General features: G+C 45.5%; 3 protein-coding genes across 3 annotated transcripts; all 3 read right to left on the bottom strand.

Moving 5' to 3' along the window:
- Positions 1-41: 41 nt before the first annotated feature.
- On the bottom strand, positions 42-543 carry GL218_02445 (uncharacterized protein; the record flags this gene model as incomplete). The annotated part of the gene is made up of 3 exons (XM_033578964.1): positions 42-114; positions 238-359; positions 418-543. 3 exons carry the CDS (start codon positions 541-543, stop codon positions 42-44), a joined length of 321 nt encoding a protein of 106 aa, XP_033437873.1.
- A 1,639-nt stretch (positions 544-2,182) lies between these two features.
- On the bottom strand, positions 2,183-4,599 carry GL218_02444 (Meiotically up-regulated gene 72 protein; the record flags this gene model as incomplete). Its single annotated transcript, XM_033578963.1, has 3 exons — positions 2,183-3,860; positions 3,912-4,344; positions 4,404-4,599. The coding sequence occupies 3 exons, from the start codon at positions 4,597-4,599 to the stop codon at positions 2,183-2,185; spliced, it is 2,307 nt and encodes a 768-aa protein (XP_033437872.1).
- Positions 4,600-12,107: 7,508 nt separating this feature from the next.
- GL218_02443 (Isonitrile hydratase) lies at positions 12,108-12,966 on the bottom strand (the record flags this gene model as incomplete). Its single annotated transcript, XM_033578962.1, has 2 exons — positions 12,108-12,437; positions 12,520-12,966. 2 exons carry the CDS (start codon positions 12,964-12,966, stop codon positions 12,108-12,110), a joined length of 777 nt encoding a protein of 258 aa, XP_033437875.1.
- Positions 12,967-13,373: the final 407 nt, after the last annotated feature.

Here is a 13,373-nt window from a genome sequence, read left to right as displayed (position 1 = left end):
AATATTTCGGCATTTACTATAAAGTTGTTGCGATGACTATACTATTTTTGATTCCCTCCGGGCTGCTGCTCCTTGACTGACTCTTCTCCTAGCACCTTACTCGCAGCCATGAACCTATTGTCAGCCAAGTTAATCAGTACCCCTTTTATAAATCATCGCTCAGTTTTCATAAGAGACTTAAGATAAAAAACAAAAGCGAAAACATAAGAGAAGAAATGAGACAAAGGATGCACTCACAGCCCACCATGCCAACTACCAAGACCTCTCATAGCCTCTGCCTGTACGCTTGTCATGCGCAGGAGGTTCTCCGTATCCGCCAAATTTGCTGAGAGTTGCGCTAGTTGCAAATGGAGATGCGTCTGCTCACAATACATTAGCATTTAATATTCTAGTTAGAATGATTACGATATAACATACAAGTTGCCGCGTCTTAACTACGCCGCCGGAGCTAGAACTCTGTGGCGCCATGGAAGGTCTCGCCGCCGCGGACCCTGAGCCTTGCATAACGATTGTACGATCTGCGTTTCCGCCTCTAGAAGTCATATTGGTGTCTTTTGTTATATTTGTGTTGTTTGTAAGGATTAAATAGCAATTCATGCGAAAAGTGGTTAGGGGAATTAGGAGAGGTACAGATGCTAAGTACCTAATAAATACAGAAAATACCTATAGGTAGGTACCTTAGATAGGTAGGTTAGATGCTTGTATCTAGATGTTTGTCATCAAATGATAGATCGTACCTGCAACAAAGTCAACTTTGTTTCTATATTGGCCCCCCCTTTTTCCCCCCACACCAAATAACGCGTCTGGTTACGCGTGATTTAAAGTTGTGCGGGGTGGCTTGTGGCGTTGCTATTTTCAGAACTTATAAAAGTGGTCCATGCCCATGCCCATGCGATCCCGAAGTTACGGTGATAGCGGACCCCTGAGCTAAAAAAGAGCTATAGCCCTACAATATCCTAGTTTTGCTGCATATCACAGAAAAGTACGACAGTAACATTTAAGTGTATAATTGGCCCGCTTGACGACGTCATTCACTAGGATTTTATATTTGACACTAGAATAATTAGAATATAATTATAATCTTATAAAATCAAGTCCACTCCACGTCGCCATCGACTTTTCAAATTTGAAATGTCGCGAATAATCGGTCCTTGTTAATTAAGCCTAGCTCCTAAGAGTCGCATCACATTACGATGGCTCTTGTCTAATTCTTGACACGACCTTCTCAACCTTCACTATTTCTTTCTCATCTTCACTGACAACTCCAAGGCCTGTCCCATTTCCAGGCCCGCGCCTTGCCAGTCTTTACAATATTAAAATCCAGACAGAAACCGACAAATAAAAGAGAGAGCAAGTCCTTTGTGTAATGTATTGTCATAATACCAACGCCTTCTTCTCCCGACCCGAACTGCACCAGAATCCCTTATGACTTGAACGACCGCCTCTATAGGATAATCGACTTAGACTATACGTATCTATTCCGCAAATGGTCTTGATACTAGGAAGGTCGTCGGTCTTAATTGCGCGTCGTCAAAAGAGTTAGTCGAGCCACGATATATCAAGGCCAAATGGATGAGCGTTCGAAGACGGTAGACGAGTTTTATATGTATTCCCATTATGTCTTTTTTAACCCAGCAAATGTCCACCTTACACTTTCCAAGTTTTCCTCCGAGAGGTGTCTTCGAGATTATCAACACTTTCGGAATGAGTTAAAACGTGGTGGTAACAGGCGTAAAGATGCTGGGCATCGGGTCGGCGAGTGAAGGCTAGGAAGTCATTGCGTAGAGAGGAAAATTGATAGAAATATATGTGTTCCGAAAGGTGAGACCCCGCATCCCAATGCAATATTACCGAAGATGAATAGCCACTGCTTCAACCTTCCAAAAATGCTTATGTACGTGATTTTCCCCCTGCCGAGACGAATAGAATTATGTGTGCATCGTTATGTTGTAATCCAAGCCAATTCCATCTAACCTTATCGAATGCGCCATGATCTGAATGAGACGAACTCGACAACCCTAATGCCGCCGTGGAAACAGCAGCTTACCTACCTACAAAGATATCGGGTAAGCGCGCAAATTAACCCGAAAAAAAAAGAAAATCGCAATGTGTCGACAACAGCAAGGCACGAAGGCCCGCCTACCAGCCTAACATGGGCTGCGCATCATCGTACTCGAGGTTTTCACCGGACTCCAATGGGAGGTCGAGGTCCGAGACTACTTTGACTGCTGTGAGCGGATGGTTCAGAACCTAGATTCGTCGATTCACCACTCTCCGCGCTAGCACTCGCACTGCCGGTCAGACTTCTTGTGGTCTTCGTAATTGGTGGTTGGAGAGAGCTCACCCCGACATGTTGTTCAACTTGTTGTGGCGCGACCATATTCCCTTGACCCGGAGGATACCTAGGAACTGGCTGGCGCACACCATCTGGAGGCGACGGGCGTCCATTAGGACCGGGTCCTCCAAACCCGTTGGGAGGTGAAGGTCGTCCATTGCCGCCTCGAATTGAAGGGCTATACGGGTTCCCTGGAGACTGGCTAGCACGTCTAGGAAATGGCCCACTCATTCCATTGGCTCCATTTTGAAAATCATGTAAGTGCGACGCCGTTAAAGAGTTGGCTCTGGATCCCGCCTGCATCTGTCCCCGATCGACATTACCATACCGGTTCGACGTGAAGTTCATTAGCGGATCGTCAAGAATATTGTCATGGAGACCCGGCACAGCATTCATGATTTGACTAGATCGATTTCTACCAAATGCCGGTCTCCATCTACTTCCACGGGGCGGCGCTCCTCCTCCAGGACCCTCGGGGTTCATTCGCATTTCGCTTTGGTTCGGAGCAGGCCTACTGCGATTTTTCCTAGATGTGACGCTCATCATATCGAAATTGTCAGGGTCAATCATGGGGGCAGGTGGGCCCGAGTTGGGATCAAAATAATCGTCCTCCTCGTCCTCATCGTCGTATATACCACCTCCACTACGGACAGGAGGAGCAGCGCGCCTTCTACCGCCAGCCGGTGGTGGGCCACCGCCGCGTCGCATACGCATTTCCTGTTCCTTTAGTGCTAGCTCACGCTGTCGTAATTGGAGCTCCCTTTCACGAAGAGTGATATCTGAAGTGTCAGCATTGTATCCATCACCAGCATCAGCCGAATCCTCGTAGACAACTAAGTGGCTAAACTCTCCAAGATCGGTGTCGTCAAAAGAACCGCGTCTCGACGGTTGCCGCGACTGAGGATGACCGTTCGGTGCGCCGTTCATCGGAGGTCTATGCCCATTTGGAGGGCCACCGTTCATGGACGGAGGGGGTCGACGCATACCCGGGGGTGGTCCACTAAGATTGGACGAATTCCTAGGTCTAGACCTGGGCATCGGCATACCGTTTCCGTTCGGAGGGCCGTTGACAGCAGGACGAAGCGGTTGGCTCGAAGACATGCGAGGCATCGGTGATGCACCGGTCGGCGAACCAGAAGCAGCTGGTAGTCCATTAATCTCCTTAGGTCTGGACTGGTTGACGATGTTCAGGTTATGGAAAATAGCGTAGAGCGTCTCAATCCGTGGCAACTTCACTCCCAAGCTTTGAGCCAATTTGATTGGTGAGCCGAGGAATGTCTCGACTTCCATAGGCCGTCTAGCCATATAGTCCTGCCACATTATACTTGGGTTATCCGAAAGTTCACACTGTTCCTTAATAGTGTTCTCCTTGAATTTAGCGTCGAGCGTACACCCTTGCGCAGTAGCAAGAGCAATAAGCTCGTCAATTACATCAGAAATTAGTTGCCTCACACCGGTTTTTTCTAACAGAGCCGTGTGAGAAGGTGTTTCGAAAATGACGCTGGCCGGATGGAAAGCAATAGGGCTAATACATTAGCAAACGATCAACAAGTTTGACTGGATATTAGCGACCTACCCAATAACTCGTTCAAATTGCTGCTGTCTTATGTTACTAGAAACCTTACAGTCGACGCGGCCTGAGCTCAAAGTCAAAGCAAGTGCTTGCGCCATGTCATCTTGTATTGCAGCGGGAATGCTGCCATTCTTATTTGCTGGACCAACCCAGATCTCAGTTGAACCACTATGCTCAAATTCGCTTGATCCCAACTGGGTCAATTCGGCATTCGAAACGAGCGACAAGACGACATTTGTTGGGAACCTCTCCTCGAGAGCAGCTTCGACTCCGAGAGTGTGTGTTGTATTGACAAGAATACAGGTATGTTGAGGAGTGACAACGGCGTCAATTACCGAGGCGAGATCGTAAACATCTGGGAGGGCCTTGATACAAAGGATAACATAATCGAATGCGCCCTCTTTATTGTGTATGGCCTCCTCTGGTGTTCGGACAACTAAACAGGTACGTTAGCTAGACAGTCGAACTTGGAGAAAATAATGCGCTTGTACTTACCACGTCGAGGTTTAAACCGCTCGTTGCCAAACGACCCAGACTTGAAAGAGATACCATATTGGCTGACGCTCTCATAGCCTGACTTCCAAACGAGCGTTACGTCGCACGCATTGGTAGCCTGAAGCCTCCAGGACAGGAAAGCAGAGACAGCATTTCCACCCACTGAACATATTCTCATTAGCTCACTGTCAGCCATGGCGAGATGTCGCAAGCGGCTTTAGGCGTATGCCAACGCGCCTTGCCCTCGAAGTAGCGTGGAAGGGAGAACGAGCGTAATAGACAATTGAAAGAACAAGACACAAATGAAAGCAAAGGAGCGGGAGGTTTTCCGTTTCTTCCGGTGACAGTAGTACGAAGAAAAATAGAAATCTTCTTCACCAGGTAATGTGAGGTCAAGTTGGGAATGTAGGTTACAGAATTGGAAATCGACGAACCTGAGAGGATCTTGAGGCGCGGCGCTACTGGAGCCATAATGGAGACCCAGCGGACTAGCGGGTTATACTACCCTCTGGAATTTCCTTATGTCTCTGTGCCTGTGTATCGTGCGGGCGTACTCACGATGGTGTCGGGACGAGCCAAGGTAGCCTTGTACTACAACTACGAACCCAGTCACAACGTGGGTACAACGGTTCGCAATAGCTGTCTCACGTCCCTGAAAACCGGCTTCTTTTTATCTTCCCAATTTACAACACTGACGACTCTACAGCCTTCTCCCTTTCGGTGATCAGCTGAGAATTTGGCGACGGGAAGTGAATGTATTGGCGCAGATCGGGCTTGTCGTTTGACGACTCACTGGTCCATTCGAAGCGGCCGCTAGACTGATACACAACGATTCGATAGCGTCTAATTTAACCCTAGTCTTCACACTGTAGGCTTGCAGGATTACCCTATTTCTTTTTCCTTTTTTTTTTTTCAGAGATTCCGATCCACAACAGTAAGAAGTAAAATGCCCAAGAAAGCCAAATATCGAACAATAACGAGCGTAACGGCCTAAGTACAGGTCGTGGGATGGTGAGGACAGGAACAGGACGAGGAGCGGGTCGGAATGGACGGTCAAACGTAGGACTAGTGGGGGGGAAAGAGATTATGGAGAGGTTTAGCTTGTCGAGAACATCAAGAAAATGGAAGAAAAATTAACGAACGGACGCAACGACTCTAGCGGGCCCCTTTGTGGAGAGTTGGGTGTAGTTGAATGATGGTTGGACGAACGGCGGGATGCCGATGCGAGGTGCGTGTCCAGCAAGAATAGAGAGAGAATAGCGTAGACGATTTGGGAAGAGTGAATAGGAAAAAAGCAGGGCAGAAAGTCAAGGAAGAGACCGAAGGCAACGAAAGGTACCCAGTAAGAAGCCAGAAAGTTGCCTAATAGGTACACTAGACGGACCGGTACTGCGTAGAAGGGCTGCGGGAGGGGCGTAGCGCAAGTAGCGTTGATTCGGGAGGGTGGACAAAGTCGAAACTGGGCTAGGCCAGCTATCTAAACTGCTTGTTATGTGTAGGTAAGTACCACCCATGACAGACCGGGATGTACGTGTACGGGGCTTGTAAGTGGATAGAGGGTTGACAGCAGCGTTACGTATGTGCATAAGGACTTTTAGGTACATATGTAGTACCTACACATACCTAAGGTGATGCTACTAGGTAGTAGTAGTAGTGTATTAAGTAATCAAAAGCTTGGCAATGTTGTAAAAACGGTTGGTCGGTGTTGGCAGCTTCGCGGAGCCAGGACTAAACTCCCTAGTAAGCTCCCTAGTAACTTGGGACGCTTTTCCAAGAAAAGAACTTCTTACCCACCTTGATGAGTATAGGGGATAAAAGAATTTCGAGATCTACCAGATTGGTTGAACAAGCTTAAGACCAATGTCAATGATGTCAATTTGAATTCCAATGAAGTGATAGAAATTCGCGATGCCTGAGAAAATGAGAAAATTGGGATTAAGCTGGACTAATACAGTAATCAGTCCCTTTTTTTGTTTTGTGATGGATTTGAAGCTTGAAGAAAAAAACAAAAAAAAACATTGAATCAAAACCGAAAGGTACGACAAGCCAATGACAAGCCGATGTGGCGGACTTCTTCTCGGGCTTCCGATAGCGAGGGTAGGTACAGACCTGTATATTCAAAACGAATAATCAATATGTGTACCATACTTGCACGCACTGTGCGAGGCTTGTCCTTCCTGCCATCCACAGGTATGTCTAGATTATACCTAAGGGTACAGACACACCCGCCATTCATTCCATCAGTGCTTACATGTATGTACCTATCACAAGTACCTAACCTAATATGTAAGCATAACTATTATAGAATTCAATGTTGTTCCTTCTATTTAGATGCAGGTATGTCTAGCAAGTATCAAACATTAAGTAAATCCATATTATATAACTATCTCCTGTTAAAACCGAATCGTCTTACAAAAGGTTAAAAACCGAAGAGATAAACAATAGCAAACGCCCGATGCTTATCTGCATCTAGAATAGGTACGTACACGGCTTTTAATTCAACAAATTTTACATACATGTAGCATGTAGGTCAACCCCCATTGCTGCAGTTATTGGTGCACCAATGCTAATCAGGTCTGCAAAAGGAGTAAGAGGCGCTGTGATCACTGCGCGTGCTATCATTCTAGAATGAGGATGTGCCGGACCTTACATAGCTAACAGCCATCGGATGGCAATATCGAACGTTGTTGGTATGTGCGGGACATATCAATGCTTGGGACAATGAGGCTGTGCAATCTATTAGCGTCCACTCCGTCTTCATACTGTACGGAGGGATTCGTGCAAAGACTACATATATATGGACATATACATTGTAAGGTATGTACCTTACAATACATGATCATGCATATGTATCGTGGGGTGCTCTCCTTTTGACTGCAGATAAATTGCTGGGTTGGTCTTCGTATTCTGTCATGATGACCGAACTATATATTGACACGCGCTCGTCTCGATGCGCACAGAACGCAAATTTTCAAGCTGGGCTGAGTATATACGGGGAACTTCGAATATGCACTTCAGTTACAATTCTGCTTATTTCCGATGAGACACCGCTCGCGTGTTGAGTATTATGTGGACAAGACACGGCGTTTTCGAATAAGACCGGTTTCGATAGCTGTTGAGAGACGAGATTTACAAGCTTGTCTCGTCCAAGTAATTGTTGTTCACTGCTTAACTCATAATATTACAAATTCTTCTCCAGAGAGCGAAACCGTAGGACTTTGGCACCTACATATGTATATGTAACATTGAGAATATCAAAATATACATAACGAATCAACGAACTATAATTGGTACGGAATAGAATGTTAAGATAACCCACAGACGAAGGTAGGTTCTTCCAAATTAGGTACACTTAATCCACACTACTTCTCACATGCAGCCGTTAATCCATGCGATCTGACCCATCCTACCGTCCATAATCTCGATAAGTCATTCCGTTCCATAATTATTAGTGATTGAAGTTAACAACATTGGATATTTTAAGTTTGCACATCAACACAGGTATTAATATAATAGAAATTGGTTAATAGAATAAAGCTTTTCTATACACCAAACATTTGCGAAAAAAATAATAGTCGAATAATGAATTAATATTATTCTCTTAACTAATATATAAACACTTATATAGGTACGCATATTAAAGAAAAGTAACATATTTGATACATATATTCAACAGCCAAAACCTATCAACGGTATAAATTAATTGCATGCTGCTAATTGAATACTTGCAGGGAGTGGCTCCTTTCAGCGGCTAGGAGGCGCAATTCGCAGTAGAAACAGGGGTAGCAGGCCTTAAAAACTTGAAAACGGAAATTAAAGTACGGAATTGTTGGCTTCGCATGTCATCTTCGTTGTTCGGTCTCGAGCTTACATTATTGTAAAAAGAACACCTTGTAGTAGGTATACGTAAACAGCACAGCAGCAACGATCATCCAACTCATGAGGTGTATATGATGATGCACTTCTATGTAAAGATATAAACCCCTACCGATCTGACGGTAAGTGATAGACATTACATACAATCGAAATCTCACAGCACCCGCAAAAATAAAGCCCAAAATATCGCGTATCTAACCTTTGTCAGCTAGTTTGATAATGATACCGCGACTCCCTTCCTTCATCTGTAAAAGATTACCTCATTAACCCCCTTTAAGTCTAGCCGTATGGTACTAAATTGACGTAGTTAAAACCACCCAGTTACTAGCAGTTACCGGCACTGTAAATAAAGTTTCTCCTGACGGCTGAATCCGGTCCAAACAAGTATCATCGTGGTAATGACGTAATGTGATGAAAAGTACCCGTTCTTGTCATCTCAATAAGTGGGATATCTTTAAGCGTTGAGATGTTGGATGGTATTTCCTACATTGCTATCATGTTACACACGATTATTATACCTCTATACGTCTAAATATCTATACAAGGACGTATCTTGTAGGTATGTAGGTATGTATATATGTCCAATTGCAATGTGAAATTTACAGATATTTCTCATGGAGTACAAGCCTACATAGGACTACTACCTGGTAAACGTTTATTTTAAGAGCTCTAGGCTCCACTATAGGTAGCTTTTGGTTTTTATACGTACCTAGGTATCTAAAAGGAAAAAATTTATCTTGGCGTGATATACCTGCAGCAGCCTTAGGTAAAAGTCTACGCAATAAGTAGGTACATGTATACCTAATGTATAACTACCTCTTACAAACCGACGATTGAAGTCGCGATTCCTCAACTACACAATCCACATTTCTCATCTTTCATCTATCTATGTAGTCGCCTCAATCCTTCATATTACTTCAAATTTCTACTATGATTAGGCAATAAGTAAGCTCCACCAGTCATCGTGAAGTCTATCGAGTCTAGGTTTAAAGGGCTGGTGGCGTTTTCAATTATGCCATGGCAGCATAGCAGCATGGCTACATGCGTATGATCAATATTGATAACATCTCGGCCACGTCGATACAGCGAGGGATCTGCCCTTGCATTTCCATGTACTCCAATAGGATTCTAGAACTACCGTCTTCCACGCGGCAATACGACTTTTTAGTGATAACGAACTCATTTTCCATCTCGTGCCCAAATTCAATTCGCCGCCATCCATTACTCAAATGTTTCAAGCAGTAGAAGAAAAGGACAAAGCCAATAGACGAACCAGGTAATAGCATGCTCACCGCTGTTGATGCTCGATACAGTTTTATCTTCCCCAGATGCGAATGATATCGGTCAGCCAATTAATGGACGGGAGAAATACTCCGAACCAATCGCATAGTCAGGAACCCGAAAAACGAGAGATCTAGTATTAACCTCAAATCAAATGCATCCTGGCATCGTAAATCCTGCAGGGAAGAGAGCCATTGTACATAGTGTATAATGTAAAAAATCATTATCTCTCCACAGTACTCTGCCGCAGCTCGGTCTCAGTCCCAAAAACGCCACCGCTAATCAACAAAGCTTTCTCGATGAAGCTAGGTGCTATATGTACCTGTCGGATAGCAATGCGAAGTTTCCATTTTCTTGAAGCCTCACCGATGTGTAACTAGGTACCTTCGCAGTAGAGATAAGATTTTTATACCTTGGGTACCTGCTTTATGCCAGTACCTAGCATATACAAACATCCCATATCAATCTCCTAAGCTATCAGGTCTACCGCTGGTAGGAAACCCATTCGGAGCTGCAACGAGCCGCTTATAGCGTCTCCAGCCTGACGCGTGTGTGTCTATCTACATACGAGATACGAGTAGACTGAGGTCGTTTTCTGAAGCGCAAGGGAGTCTGCAGCCGTCACCTTCATGAAATTTCCCGTGGGTATCTAGCAACCAGCCATTCGTATTTAAATATCAATCCTTGACCACTTGTAATTTACAATTGGATATGTTATGCTAAAGGACAGCAGTTCTGGTTCAAGTCAGAATTTTGTGTGCTTCTATATGCCAAGATGAGCTACGTATCGTGGCAACTCGCAGAAAATATCGAATCTGAATGCATTAGCAGGGATCACAAAACCTGCTTTTGCAACCGGGGTCTCCAGCCTTATCCAAAAGACTTGGGTTCCATCAGATCGACAATTTACAGGGCTATTTCCAACTATACATAGTAATGCTAGGGAAATCGGGAACGATATCAACACGATCTTCGGTGTTGCCCCTTAAACATGTCGAAATCTAACCACCAACATAGCCTCGATATAAACGCGAGATTATCACCAAAGAAAATTTGCTCCTGCCATCCTAGGCATAGCACAGTGACCCGACATTCTGGCATCTGGAAAGAAGGCACTATGACTAATTCGGGTTCGGATTCAGACCGCAGACCCGAGATCCGAGGTGGCCAAGTCGGGAAATCCTTGTGACATGCGTCTATCCGCCGCACCCCCGGCGATGCCGGATCGTTATCCAATAATCTGCTAGTTTTGCTGATACTCGAACCATATTATCGCAGATAAGCTCTAGCAACCAGTAACGGTAATGCGACCTATTAAATACTTAGTTACCATATTTTCCTTTACGTGTTTATAACCTGTTACCACCCGGGTACATGTGAGCAAAGACTGACAGGCCACTAATCGTATGGGTTCGGTAGAACAACATAATCATCTATACGCTAACAATCCCGAATCGTCATCTATATCTGCCGTATGGCCAACCAGGAGCTAAGCTACCGCCCGCTGCATAATGCAATAGAATGCGAGTTTCGTTAAGATTCAATAAATACTCAAGAAGCAGGAAATTATTATCGACGCGTAGTCTTTTTCGTAACTTGTGAATTACACAACATATTGCACACAGGCCTGAACGCTATTTAGATCGGAGTCTTATTATGTAGGTAAGTGCTACAAGACAGGTAGCCAGCAAGTCATATACGAAGCTCTCGGTTTGCGACGATAACTGCTGCTTGTATGGAATGGTATTTTTCACCACTCCTATAAATATAAACGATATAACTAGTAAATCCTTGATATCCAAGGTATATACAATACTTAGTTATTACTACCACACGAGATATGTTTAATATACTATCGCAATCCCCGTCCCCCGTTAGTCGCCCCTTTTCCATTCCGAAGCTTATACTAAATAGGGGCAACATAACAGCACCAAACTGCTTTATAGGTGTCTCTCTGGTTGTCACACGGATCACGATTCCGTTCCGGATCTAGATTAGATCTTATTGAGATAATCGTTGATTTGGCATGGCTGTTGCAACTTGTCCCGGGTTTCAACCCCCTCTTAACTTAATACTTGTCAAGGTAATTATATAGGTATATACCTTATTACTATCGTACAATATCACGGAATCGCGCATGAAAGATTGTCTAGAGTCTATCACCAAAAATACGTACGTATTATGCCAATATGAAATTTCTACCGCTACAGCTCGAGTTCTAAGGAACAGTGCGAGTGTCTATACTCGGACTGAATTTGCTAGAGACTAAGTGATACAAGACTACATGTTTCTGTCATTTGCTACACTTTATAGGGATAGAGAGTTTAATAGACAGTAATGCGATGAATTCACTTAATAGAGAAGCAGAAGGCCTCATGATAGACCGATAGGCTAAACTATATTCATTGTCTAGGTATACTTCGTATTCTCTATAGTAGTATCATGCACCCCCTACGTAGAGCGGACTCTTCGCCCGCTCACCCGTCTGTCCTTCTAGAGTTCCAAGCACAAGCGCAGACGCAGATACAGCTATATTTAGACAACTCCTTATTTCGTTATCCCGTTCTCCGCTTTTCCGGCAAATGGATCAAACTCCGGGTCCGTATTCCGGACATACTCAGACGCATTGGCCAGAGTCTGCGCGACATCCTCGCCGTACTGGTCTGCGACAAAGGCGTACATCATGTCGATACCCGCCGAGATGCCCGACGACGTCCATATGTTGCCGTCTGTCACCCAGCGCGCCTGGCGCACCCAGTTCACGAGCGGGCCCTGCGCCGTGGCCTTTTGTCGCCACCGCTTCCCGTTAATTACCGCACTTACAGCTAAGGGGTAGGGCAGGGTAGGTGGGAAGGGGAAAAGGGGGCTGAGAGAATTCTGAAACGTAGTAGACAGGTAGGGACACAGGTGCCGAAGAAGAAAAAAAAAGGAAAGAAAAAAGAAAAAGGGAATAACGAACCCACTCCCAGGCCCTCTTATTCGAAGTCGCGCGCCGTCCGTCTAATACACCCGACGTGGCTACCACTGCGCTGCCCGTGCACACCGTCAATAGGTACTTAAGACGTGGGTACGCTGCGCGCACGTACTCGACGACGGGCGCCACATTCGCCGGGTCGCGAGAGCCGAAGCCGCCCGGGACGAGCAGAACTTCGATGTCGTCGACGCCATCAGCATAGATGCGCGTGGGCATGATAGATTGGCCCGTAGTATGACCCGAAGACGAAGTCAGCGTGGGGACCGGGTCAAGCGTTGTGGATAAGATTTCTAGGGATAGAGGACGGATCTTGGATAACATGTTGAGGATGTCGAGCGGGCCGAACACGTCCAGGGCTTGGAATCCCGGGTACAGTGCCACCGCAAAGCGGGTTGGAGGGCCGTGGCTGTCGATGGAGTCTTGAGGCGACATGGCTTAGCTTAGCTTGACTTGACTTGACTATGGCGTAGGGGTGAGTACGTTAGTAAGAAGGGTATTCCGGCTTGAGGATCGTAACTGGAGAGTCATATTATTAAAATAGAGCCTAATTGAATTTGGATACCCAATATACCATAGTTACTAGCTGTGAGGTATGTTTTAAGTGTGGATGATGCAAAGGTCGCCAAGGGATCGTGATCCGGGGTCGGAGCCGGCGGCTTGAGCTGAGTAATGCGGACGTCCTGACGCGGACTAGTGTCGCTTAATAGCTGCACGTCTAATGTCAAATGGAGAAAAACTGCTGCCTGGTACGACTTCCCGAGATGTAGGCAAGGGAGGACAGGGGGGGTTGCGACTCGGTAGCCCCAGATTCAGGGATGTGACTCCTAGGGGTTGAATGC

Source organism: Daldinia childiae (genome assembly GCF_008694065.1).
Source record: "Daldinia childiae strain JS-1345 chromosome Unknown Scaffold2, whole genome shotgun sequence".
Taxonomy (NCBI): Eukaryota; Fungi; Ascomycota; class Sordariomycetes; order Xylariales; family Hypoxylaceae; genus Daldinia; species Daldinia childiae.
This window is presented reverse-complemented; position numbering and strand designations above follow the sequence as displayed.